The 12294-nt window shown below is 41.7% G+C and overlaps 1 protein-coding gene across 2 annotated transcripts in view; it reads left to right on the forward strand.

Annotated features, from left to right (window-relative positions):
- cap2 (cyclase associated actin cytoskeleton regulatory protein 2) overlaps positions 1 to 5806 on the forward strand; it is a 64599-nt gene extending 58793 nt beyond the window's left edge. For both annotated transcript variants that reach the window (XM_080787734.1, XM_080787733.1), the window contains 4 exons: positions 1922 to 2045; positions 2565 to 2647; positions 2774 to 2917; positions 3268 to 5806. In XM_080787734.1, coding sequence (XP_080643860.1) covers positions 1922 to 2045; positions 2565 to 2647; positions 2774 to 2917; positions 3268 to 3351 — 435 coding nt within the window. In that variant the 3' untranslated portion in view covers positions 3352 to 5806. The remainder of the gene's footprint in view (positions 1 to 1921; positions 2046 to 2564; positions 2648 to 2773; positions 2918 to 3267) is intronic.
- Positions 5807 to 12294: the final 6488 nt, after the last annotated feature.

A 12294-nucleotide genomic window follows, 5' to 3' on the forward strand; every position in this document is an offset into this window, starting at 1 on the left:
TCTGATGTTCAACAATCCAATTTTTTATGAATGTTTTAATGGTAATTGAGTTATCTTCCGTATATTTGGATTTTCTAGAGGTGATTGTCGTAATCGTATCATTTCTCTTTCTACATTCTTATCTACTTTGATCTTTTTAGGACTAAAATCAAGTATATATAGATCTCTTATCCTTTTCACTCGACTGAATGCTACATAGGCTTGTCCCTGGTTAAAACGTGAGCCCTTCATAGATACGACAATCTCTTGTATAGTTAAACCTTGAACCTTATGAATAGTTAATCCCCAAGCTAATGTCAACGGGAATTGAAACCTATTTGTTGATCCTGTTCTTCTGCCTCCATGGAAAATTATAGCTTCATGTCTGTATATTGGAACTGCTTCTGGGTAATTTTTATATTTACTATTAGACTTCGCATTAAGACCAACATCTTTGTCTTGGAATTTAACAAGTATTACTGTAACATAGGTGTCGTTTTTCTCAAAGTCAATATACTCAACAAGTTATCTGATAACGTTGACTAATCCATCAGATACCATTACATTAGTAGTCAACATCACTTGTGCACCAATTGCTATACTGAGTGTTGTTGGTAAACCTCCTGTTTGTGATAGTTTACTTTTTGTGCAATCCAGATCAAATAACCGTGTGTCTTTATCTTTTCTACTATCTTCTGCCTTTATATGAAAAATAGTAATAGTAAATAGTAAGTGATGACGTAAGAGATATGGTCATCTGTGTAGTCTGGTCCCAGCAGACCAGGCACAGATTTACAAATTACAAATCACATTACAACTACATACAGAGTATGTAGTTGTAATTTGATTAGCAGTATACCGTGGTTACTTGGTTCCAAAAAGTGAAGCCAAGTTTTTTTCAACCGTAAGTCTGTGCCTGGTTTGCTGGGACCAGTTACAACATTACGTCATCGTTGAGAACTGGGACCAGAGTACATGGTGTGTGTATATGTATGACTAGCTCTCAGTGATGACGTAAGAGAGTCTGTTCCCAGCAGACCAGGCACAGATTTACAAATTACAAATCACATTACAACTACATACAGAGTATGTAGTTGTAATTTGATTAGCAGTATACTGTGGTTACTTGGTTCCAAAAAGTGAAGCCAAGTTTTTTTCAACCGTAAGTCTGTGCCTGGTTTGCTGGGACCAGTTACAACATTACGTCATCCTTGAGAGAGTACATGGTGTGTATATGACGTAATGTTGTAACTTGTAACTTGTAACTTGTAACTTGTAACATTACGTCATATACACACCATGTACTCTCTCAAGGATGACGTAATGTTGTAACTGGTCCCAGCAAACCAGGCACAGACTTACGGTTGAAGAAAACTTGGCTTCACTTCGAAGAGACCAAGCGAAATGATTACTTGCGCGCTCTGCTTGCGCAAGTAATAATGTACCTTTGTCCAGGTAGCCATGCCCGAGAGAAGGAGATTTGATTATTTGGCATTAATCGAGCATTAAAAACTAAAAAGATCATATTTTTTGCTTCGTTGCTAGCCACCGCTAGCGCCCACGTAAAAATAGCCAAAATCACCGCGAGCATGTGTGTGCACGTTGTCTTTATTGACATCATGGCTCATAATGCAATTAAATAGGCATGCGCCTAGTAAATCATTAATCCAACCTCACGCTAATCAAAACACTGATTGCATCACTAGTAGGTCCCGTTTGGCCTCCGCAGAGCCGGGAGGCTCGATTAGTTTCACTTTCAGCCAAAACAACAAGCCCGCCTCTTCTTCGCTCTTGTTGCTGGCATCTACCACCCTCTGGCGTCGAAAGAGTTAATTGTTTTGTAATGTCTGTGCATCGTGTATACTTTAGGACCCTCTCGAAAACGAGACACTTTATTCTCAAGGGCTTATTATTATTCCTAATACATCATTTCAATGTGCAGGAGAACTTTGAGCAGAAGCAGGACCTGGAGATCTCGGACACGGAGCTCAGGCAGGTGGTTTACATCTTCAACTGTAACAGCTGCACTGTCACGGTCAAGGGCAAGATCAACTCCATCATCGTAGGTGAGTGTTACGTGCCACGTAGCGTAGGAATGCTCTGTATTCCTCCCCTGTCTCTCCTTCCCTCTTGTTACCGACCACAGTCTAGGGGCTTTCTCAATCGCCCGTAACATATCAAAGAGAGGACAGACAATATGCAATAAGAACATTGGTTTAATGTCAGTAAAGAGAATAGTTACAACGTTCGTTTTCTCACTTAGACTAACTTGGAAGTTAATCAACGTACATATAGGTAATGGCTTTTTAGGATAATAGGCGTCAAGGCTATTCACAGTGGTATGAGGTATCACAAAAGAAAAAGGCAATAATACCGGCACTCTATCGCTGTCTGCATTCTCTACTACTAATTCCAAGTTAGTTAGTTAGTTAGTCTGTCTATTCTTTCCCGTAGCTGCTTACTGCTCGTAACAGTGAGTTGCCATTTAGACCAGGGGTTCGTTTTTGGCTGCATGGGGACCCCGGGAAATGCTTTGAGCATGTCTCGCGTGTGTTTCAAATGTTCTTCACTTCCGATGTCCACAGACAAGTGTAAGAAGCTGGCTCTGGTGTTTGAGAACGTGGTCGGTATCGTGGAGATCATCAACTCCAAGTCCGTTCAGTTACAGGTGAGTCAGTTATGATGATGATGATGATGATGATGGTTATTGTTGTTGTTGTTATAATTAGTAGTAGTATCATTATCATTATATCATTATTATTATTACTATTATTATTATTATTACTATTATTAGGTTTTGGGTAAAGTCCCCACCATGTCCATCAACAAGACGGAGGGCTGCCAGGTGTTCTTGAGCAAGGCATCGCTGGACTGTGACATCGTCAGCGCCATGAGTTCTGAGATGAACATCATGGTCCCCACAGGAGACGACGACTATGTGAGTGTGTGCGTGCGTGCGTGCGTGCGTGCGTGCGTGTGTGTGTGTGTGTGTGTGTGTGTGTGTGTGTGTGTGTGTGTGATATAGTAGAATTTGACACATAGACATCTCCTGGTCCTTCAATAAAACATTCTGTAATGGAAGTCAATGGGGCTCTGATCAGGCTGAAAGATGGAGGGATGACTGATGTCATAGATGACACGATGAGTGACATCATAGATGAGTGACATCATAGATGAGTGACGCCATAGGCCCGTGACATGACGTTTGACATCCACACGGCGCAGCAGAAATGGAAATTAAAATAAAAAAATAAAATTGATAAAGATACCCTTTCTTTGGTTCTGCAGAGAGAGTTTCCGGTCCCAGAACAGTTCAAGACGGTTTGGGACGGAACCAAGCTGGTGACGGAGCCCACGGAGATCGCTGGCTGATCCCTGCACCTTCTTCTTCTTCATCATCATCATCATCATCGTTTGGGTTTGATTTCTCACACAATCCCACTGAAGTACCGTACCTCTTTCGGCCAATTAAGCCCTAGTTTTTCATAACAAATATACCGCTGTGAAATAGCTCGCCCCGCGAGCTTGTAGATCTGCTATTTTGTCTCTTTTTGGCCAATCAATGTTTGAAATTCTCAGGACACTTCTTGACAATGAATATGGCCAAGAATAGCAGCCAGCGGCGCGCCCGGTTGGAAATGATTAAAGAAATGGTCTCTGTGATCACCTAAGAAATGTCAACTGGAATGTTATTGTTAGTCTGTTTTGTAGCAATGGTAGCAGAAAGGAATGGGGGTCAGCGAGAGTCTATAGAGACGATACCAATATCGGCGATCTCCAAAAACAATTCCAAATAATCCGAACTATGCCTTTCACAGCTGCTTCCATCCATCCAGTCAAAGAAAGATCTAAAAGGGATTTCCAATGTGCTGTAGCTCTTACATTTGTTTTTCTTCAGTTTATTTTTGTCCTTTTTTATTATTTTTTAATCAAAAATAGCTGATCTATAAGCCCACAGCACATTGCAGCATGACATGTTGAGAGCTTGTAGATCTGCTACCTTTCCAAGCTTTCAAATCAAGGTACTTCAAATTAAATGAAACTTATAGCATAGTCCATCTCTCCACTTTGTGTGCCAAGGCATTTAAGGCTGTGTTCTTATTTTTACCAGATCAACTTCATAATATGACCCTGGGTGTATTCTGTCTACCTTTCATCATGTTTCAAATTATGACCCAGGGCGTATTCTGTCTACCTTTCATCATGTTTCAAATTATGACCCAGGGCGTATTCTGTCTACCTTTCATTATGTTTCAAATTATGACCCAGGGCGTATTCTGTCTACCTTTCATCATGTTTCAAATTATGACCCAGGGTGTATTCTGTCTACCTTTCATCATGTTTCAAATTATGACCCAGGGTGTATTCTGTCTACCTTTCATCATGTTTCAAATTATGACCCAGGGTGCATTCTGTCTACCTTTCATCATGTTTCAAATTATGACCCAGGGCGTATTCTGTCTACCTTTCATCATGTTTCAAATTATGACCCAGGGCGTATTCTGTCCAGGGACGTGCAGAGAGTGTAAGAGGGCACTTTTAGACAGAAATAGCAGACCTACAAGCTCATAACGGGTCACAGCGCGACGCGTTGTGAGCTTATAGATCTGCTATATTTTTGTCTAAAATCAAGCTCAATCAAGATCTACAAGCTCACAACGCGTCACGCTGCGACGCGTTGAGAGCTTGTAGATCAGCTACTTTCGGGGCACAACCCCAGCAGTCATTATCTACACTGGAGATGCGGTGTACGACATGGATTTCGAAACGAAATAGTTCAACACAAAATGCTTCGTTCGAGTTCAGGAGACTGAGGGGGAAAAAGGGAATTCTCATGAACGCTGCCTTCCGCTATGGCATGGAAAGGAGTAGCATTTTGCATTTCTTTCACCATAGTAAATGCATTCGTGGTCTGGAAAGGGCAGTTGTTTTACAGACGGGTAAAAAGGGCAGGGGCTGAAGCCCCCTTTAATGTCTACGTGTGCACGTCCCTGATTCTGTCTACCTTTCATTATTTGGGCAATAGTACTTAGGAGAGTAATATAGCCTGTGTTACTTATTACCGTTTAAAAAAAAGTAATATTACATTACTTATTACCTGGGTTCTTGGAATCAAGACTAATATATTACACATTATAATTATTACATTATTATTTTTGGGATGTACAACAACACAATGTGTTTAGTCAGCTTCTTTTAAAACTGAATCCAATTGTTTTGAATAATAACATTAAGAAAAAGAGTCACCAATCAGCTAAAAGGGCTATAAAATAAAGCAGCAATCTCTCTCAACCTTTTAAATGAAATGTTTTCAACAGCCAACAAAACTAAATATGTGCTATTTTTACAAAGTAAATAGGTATAATATTACTGTTTTGGCAGAGTAATACCTTACCTTACTTTACTCGTTACTGGGAAAATACATAATATTACAGTAATATATTACTAGTAACTATACTGCCCAACACTGATTCTGTCTACCTTTCATGTTTCGTCATTGGATTAGATTTTACTAAAGTAGACAAACTATGCAATTGGGAGACCGATTTTGTCCAGTTGACTTTCATGCAATAGCTCTTGTTGACCAGTAGGTGTCCTACCTGACCACGGGATCTGAATGGAACCAACCTCCAGATCACTGTTTTAGTAGGCTACCAGACACTGGTTTCATGTTTTTTTTTGTTTCCTAGTTTTGTTTTGAATTAGTATTTCAAAACATTTTCAAAAAACATTTCCCCCAAAAAGTTAATTATTTCATGAATTAAAAACAAATAAAATTATTGTTTTCAGTCATTTTATGAAGACACAGAAAAAATATATGAAATCTCATGAATAAAAAAAAAGAATCACACCCGTGTGAAGTAAGTGGTGCAACTCCGTATGGGGGTCCCCGGGGGGAGTTCAAGACCCACAGGAACGCACCCAGGGTGCCGGCCCGATTCCGGGGAGCCGCCCCACGTCCGAAACGGTTGAGAAATGACAGTTACCATGTGGGGGTCCCTCTACTGTACCCTCCACTGTACTGTACCGTCACTGTACTGGCACACCCAAAATCACCATATATATATATATATATATATGAAAAACAACCATGCTGTTTTCATGCTCACACCCAGCCACCCACACACACAGTCACTTAAGGCAGTGGTTGCTCCACTTAAAAACCTAATGTTTAAGAAGTATAGTGAAAATAAGCACGATAAGTAGGCTACCTCTCCTTTCCATGCCATAACCGAGAATTGCTTTTTTCCGAACTCTCCTGATCTTGAATGCAGCAATTTGTTTAGAAATCCATGTCATCGCCACATCTCCAGTAGCCAATGAGTGCGGGGTCGCACCTGGAAAATAGCCCATCTACAAGCTCTCAACGCGGTCGCAGCGCGACTCATCGAGAGCTTGCAAGATCGGCTATTTATCGGAATTTCAGCCCCTGCCTCAGTAACACCACCCATGCTTGTATTTGGTTTCATTGTACGTCTATGTATGCTAGCCCAATAGTGTGGCGTTGCCATGTAGTTTCAGCTAGTGCACTTCATGCAACGTTTACTTGCATTACTGTGTGTAATAAATCGATCCATTCTTCAGAGCAATGTCAAGAACATAATCATAAAGGGCTATTTTAGCTGTGTCTCGCACTTAGTACGTGATTAGGAATGAAGTATACACGCACTGTTTGTAGTATTAATCCAAGCTGACATGAATGTAACCTGTCATTTGTTGTCCACTGCAACGTGTCTAGATACTATATTGTGACGTGTGTCCATACATTCTACAAGTATACCAGCAGTAGAGAGGAACACTAGCACACACACACACACACACACACACACACACCACTAGTGCTTTTCACCACTTTTAATGAAGCTGAAATGAATTCATGTAATTGTCATTTTTCAAATAAAATGAAAAGCTCCAGTCAGTGCTTGTGTCATGGTCTCAGGTGGTTACTGTACTGTACAAGTAAAGAGTTTAATGTTGAAGGTTCCTCCACGACGATGACTATAGGAGAGCAATAATATATCAGTCACTAAGCGGGCTACAAACTCATGGCACAACCCACAGGGCTTATTAACAAACAAACAAATTTGACTATTATACACAAAATCTCATTCAATCTCAAGTAAGAAGTGATACCACGTCTAAAGCCCAAACCACACCAAAGGGTTGGGACAAAATGTTTTTTTTAAGGTAAACCACAGTCGTTTGGGCTTAATGACCATTAAAAAGAAGACATGCATTTAGAACATAAAATAATATTCCAAATATTACTGTAAATGAAATACCATTTGGTAAATTAAGTGGCATACTGGCCGATACAGCATTTTAGGCCGTATTGTATACTGCCATCTGTATCAGAACAAATTCATATGAATTCTAATAAACGATAAGAGTTGGTAACCAAATGGACCCTTATCCGGTCCATTTGGTTTCATTCTTTCACAAAAGTTAAATTATTGTTAAACATCTGTATTACTTCATTTACAGGGAAGGCTACACAATTAGAGAACGTATGCCCACATCAATCAATACAGCATGGAATTGTGGACAAAATCGCCTAAAGAAAAGTATTGGGTCTGAGAGGTCTAAATGTCACCAAATGGTGGTCCGTGGCTCAAATGCAGACTAAATGAATGGACCTCGATGGTGTGTTGTGCCTCCATCATGGCAGTCAACACCTCCAATGTTAAGGAGACGGCGCCAAGGGTTGGACAGTCGGCTAAACACTCGGCTGGCGCACAACAACTGGAGATGCTTAAAAGATGGAAGGAGACTAAGAGCTTAATAAAGGAGAAGGAGAAGAGGGAGAAGGACCGTAAAGGGGGTCTTTTTAAGGTGGGTTTATTTCGCCCCACAGACTCATTCTCCCTACAGCTTCCGGTTGCCAAACCCCGTGAGGCAGCGGTGAAAGTGCCACAGACCCGCGGCACACGTTTAACAAAGCTGGACCAGCAGCCAAACAAGCCTGTAGTGGGAAGAATGACCAGGAGCCGCACAGCTCTTGTCCAGCCACAGCCAACCCACAAAGTTGTCCAACCATCTGTACGATCTGCCAGAGCCAAAGTCCAACCAGCTGCTACCAGGGGCAATGCTGTCCCTAGAGCTGGTGGACACCTTCCTCAGACGCAGCTCAATGTTGAACTTCCCACCTGTTCCCCCCTTGGAGGCTGAGACGAGTGGACCGTCTCCTCCTAAATAGTGGACTAGTAGTGGACAAGAGATCCAGTATGAGTCAACTAATTTTACACTTGGTTTCATGCTGAAAATAGCTGATCTAAAACTAGAGTAACTCTAAAACATTCCAAGTGACTAAAATAAAATGAAAACTATTCAAAAAGACTAAGGGCTAGATTTTGAAGGTGCGTTTTACCTATTACAGTAATATGAGCTGGGGGCGTGAGGTATGTCATATTGCAATTTTAAGCATGTTAAGAAGCGCTTTCGACACCCCGTGGAGTGCGCAAAACGGCCTTGAATTAGTCATGGGAGTGTTTAAGGCGTGTTTGAGAGTTACCCAATCAACATGTCCGTACTATTTTCTTTACCAGTCAGCTGATGTCACATACGGAATGCGCACTTTGGGGATCGTTATTATTACATTTCTTCAGGCTGGCACCATAGAAGACATGACATATGACTTTGTCACATTTGGGTTAATTATTCCTATTGCACTGCATGCTGTCACCTTTATGCCTCAAAATAAGTTGTTTCTATTGAGAAACACCAGTAAAATTATATTTTAATTTAAATTATAATTATATTATATTTGAAATGAGTAATGAGTTGAATGCGTGGTGCGTATGCCCGTGATGGTATGGTCTTCGCTCGTAGCATTTTATTGAAGAAGACTTGGATCGAGTGTGATACAGCGTATGAAAGCAAACCTCTCAAGGATTATGGAGATGTTTTTATTTATTTTTAAGGTTGAGAAATGAAATAATTATGGTCGTTTCTAATCTCAACCTTTCAAAAAGAATGGATGCGTCTTTTGCTGGCTGTTGCCATGTCTCATAGAAACAAGTAAATAGGTCTATAAAAATAATCCCAAAATAAGCGCATATAACAGGGGTCTGTAACCTATTTTAAATGAAGTGCCATGTTTTTATTTTCTAGATAGTGAGTCTGCTATATCCAGATTAATTTTAATGACACCACATTAAAATAAAAAAACATATTTTGATTGTCCACAAATATAAAGTCCTTCCATCTTTTTAAATATTTTCTTGCACATTGTTATAATGATCATTATATATCCGCCTGCAGTCAGAGTTCATAGTTTTAATGAATGAATGTGATTCATTGTGAGCTGGTAGATCTGCTATTTTCAAAAGTAACATTTTAATTACATTTTTGTATTAGCCGTCCTTAAGTTGGGCAAATGGATTAATCTGGGGATCCTTGACATGGGAATGTGCTGTGTGAGGATCACTGGTTTAAACAACATTAGGAGAAACCTTTAGAAACAAGAAAAGCAACCACAACTACCAATATTTACAAGCAACTTTACAGAAAAAGAAGCCGCTTATAATAAACAGACTTGGCAACACTCCAGCAGCGTCCCAGAGCCGCTCAAGTGTAAAATCAAACAGTGCTTTAAATTCTTTTTGCGTTTATGAGGTGCCTAGACCCACGTCTAATCGTTATGCGCAGGTCAAGGGGCTTAATAGCAAATTGCGCAAAGCGAAAATAATTAACATATGGACACTCCCACAATGCTAAAATATTCAGCAACGTCGTATTCCATATGTGTGTGCGTTCAACACGGGACGATAAGGCTTTCATAATACGATTGTGCGCAGAGCGAGGCCAATTTATGTATTACCACATGGTAAAACGCACCTTCAAAATCCAGCCCTAAATGTCTAAAAACCTTTTAGAATTTTGCTGCCAAAAACAACACTGCTGTGTGTGTGTGTGTGTGTGTGTGTGTGTGTGTTTTGATGACCATGAACCACCAGGCCAATGGTATTCGGGAACACTTTGGGTTCCATTTTCGTCACCGCTAAACCCCTTATGCCTAAACTTCTTTGCCTTTTTTCCAAGGAACAGCAATGTCCGTGTTCACCTATGTATTCACCTATGTGGCCATGAGCACCAGTATATGACTATGAGTACCAGTAGGGGCGCTGTTGTGCTAGAAACAGAGAGATAGTATTAGTGCTGCACTGTTGCCTGCTAATGAGAGAGAGAGATGAGGGGGGGGGGGGGGAGAGTTGCAACACTCAGTTCACACGGGTGTGATTTTTCTTTTTACCATTTTGCAAAACATTTGAATAGTTAAAATGGCCAGTCTACAAGCTCACAAACTCCAAACTCCAATCTCCAAACTCCAAACTCCAATCTCCAATGTTAAGGAGACGGCGCCAAGGGTTGGACAGTCGGCTAAACACTTGGCTGGCGCACAACAACTGGAGATGCTTAAAAGATGGAAGGAGACTACGAGCTTAATAAAGGGGAAGGAGAAGAGGGAGAAGGACCGTAAAGGGGGTCTTTTTAAGGTGGGTTTATTTCGCCCCACAGACTCATTCTCCCTACAGCTTCCGGTTGCCAAACCCTGTGAGGCAGCGGTGAAAGTGCCACAGACCCGTGGCACACGTTTAACAAAGCTGGACCAGCAGCCAAACAAGCCTGTAGTGGGAAGAATGACCAGGAGCCGCACAGCTCTTGTCCAGCCACAGCCAACCCACAAAGTTGTCCAACCATCTGTACGATCTGCCAGAGCCAAAGTCCAACCAGCTGCTACCAGGGGCAATGCTGTCCCTAGAGCTGGTGGACACCTTCCTCAGACCCAGCTCAATGTTGAACTTCCCACCTGTTCCCCCCCTTGGAGGCTGAGACGAGTGGACCGTCTCCTCCTAAATAGTGGACTAGTGGACAAGAGATCCAGTATGAGTCAACTCATTTTACACTTGGTTGCATGCTGAAAATAGCTGATCTACAAGCTCACAACGCGTTGTGAGCTTGTAGATTGGCTATTTTCAGCAAGTGTAAAATCTGTCATTACGACGGCATCAAGGCCCGCCAAAATACATTTTAGTCGACTTAGTCGCATGAGATTTAGTTGACTAAAACTAGAGTAAAGACTAAAACAAAATGAAAACTATTCAAAAAGACTAAATGACTAAAAACCTTTTAGAATTTTGCTGCCAAAAACAACACTGCTGTGTGTGTGTGTGTTTTGATGACCATGAACCACCAGGCCAATGGTATTCGGGAACACTTTGGGTTCCATTTTCGTCACCGCTAAACCCCTTATGCCTAAACTTCTTTGCCTTTTTTCCAAGGAACAGCAATGTCCGTGTTCACCTATGTATTCACCTATGTGGCCATGAGCACCAGTATATGACTATGAGTACCAGTAGGGGCGCTGTTGTGCTAGAAACAGAGAGATAGAGAACAAATTCATATTAATTCTAATAAACGATAAGAGTTGGTAACCAAATGGACCCTTATCCGGTCCATTTGGTTTCATTCTTTCACAAAAGTTAAATTATTGTTAAACATCTGTATTACTTCATTTACAGGGAAGGCTACACAATTAGAGAACGTATGCCCACATCAATCAATACAGCACGGAATTGTGGACAAAATCGCCTAAAGACAAGTATTGTCTGAGAGGTCTAAATGTCACCAAATGGTGGTCCGTGGCTCAAATGCAGACTAAATTAATGGACCTCGATGCAGTGTTGTGCCTCCATCATGGCAGTCAACATCTCCAATGTTAAGGAGACGGCGCCAAGGGTTGGACAGTCGGCTAAACACTCGGCTGGCGCACAACAACTGGAGATGCTTAAAAGATGGAAGGAGACTAAGAGCTTAATAAAGGAGAAGGAGAAGAGGGAGAAGGGCCGTAAGGGGGTCTTTTTAAGGCCCACAGACTCATTCTCCCTACAGCTTCCGGTTGCCAAACTCTGTGAGGCAGCGGTGAAAGTGCCACAGACCCGCGGCACACGTTTAACAAAGCTGGACCAGCAGCCAAACAAGCCTGTAGTGGGAAGAATGACCAGGAGCCGCACAGCTCTTGTCCAGCCACAGCCAACCCACAAAGTTGTCCAACCATCTGTACGATCTGCCAGAGCCAAAGTCCAACCAGCTGCTACCAGGGGCAATGCTGTCCCTAGAGCAGGTGGACACCTTCCTCAGACCCAGCTCAATGTTGAACTTCCCACCTGTTCCCCCCCTTGGAGGCTGAGACGAGTGGACCGTCTCCTCCTAAATAGTGGACTAGTGGACAAGAGATCCAGTATGAGTCAACTCATTTTACACTTGGTTGCATGCTGAAAATAGCTGATCTACAAGCTCACAACGCGTTGTGAG

Source organism: Protomyctophum bolini (assembly GCF_963924005.1).
Source record: "Protomyctophum bolini genome assembly, chromosome: 17".
Lineage (NCBI taxonomy): Eukaryota > Metazoa > Chordata > Actinopteri > Myctophiformes > Myctophidae > Protomyctophum > Protomyctophum bolini.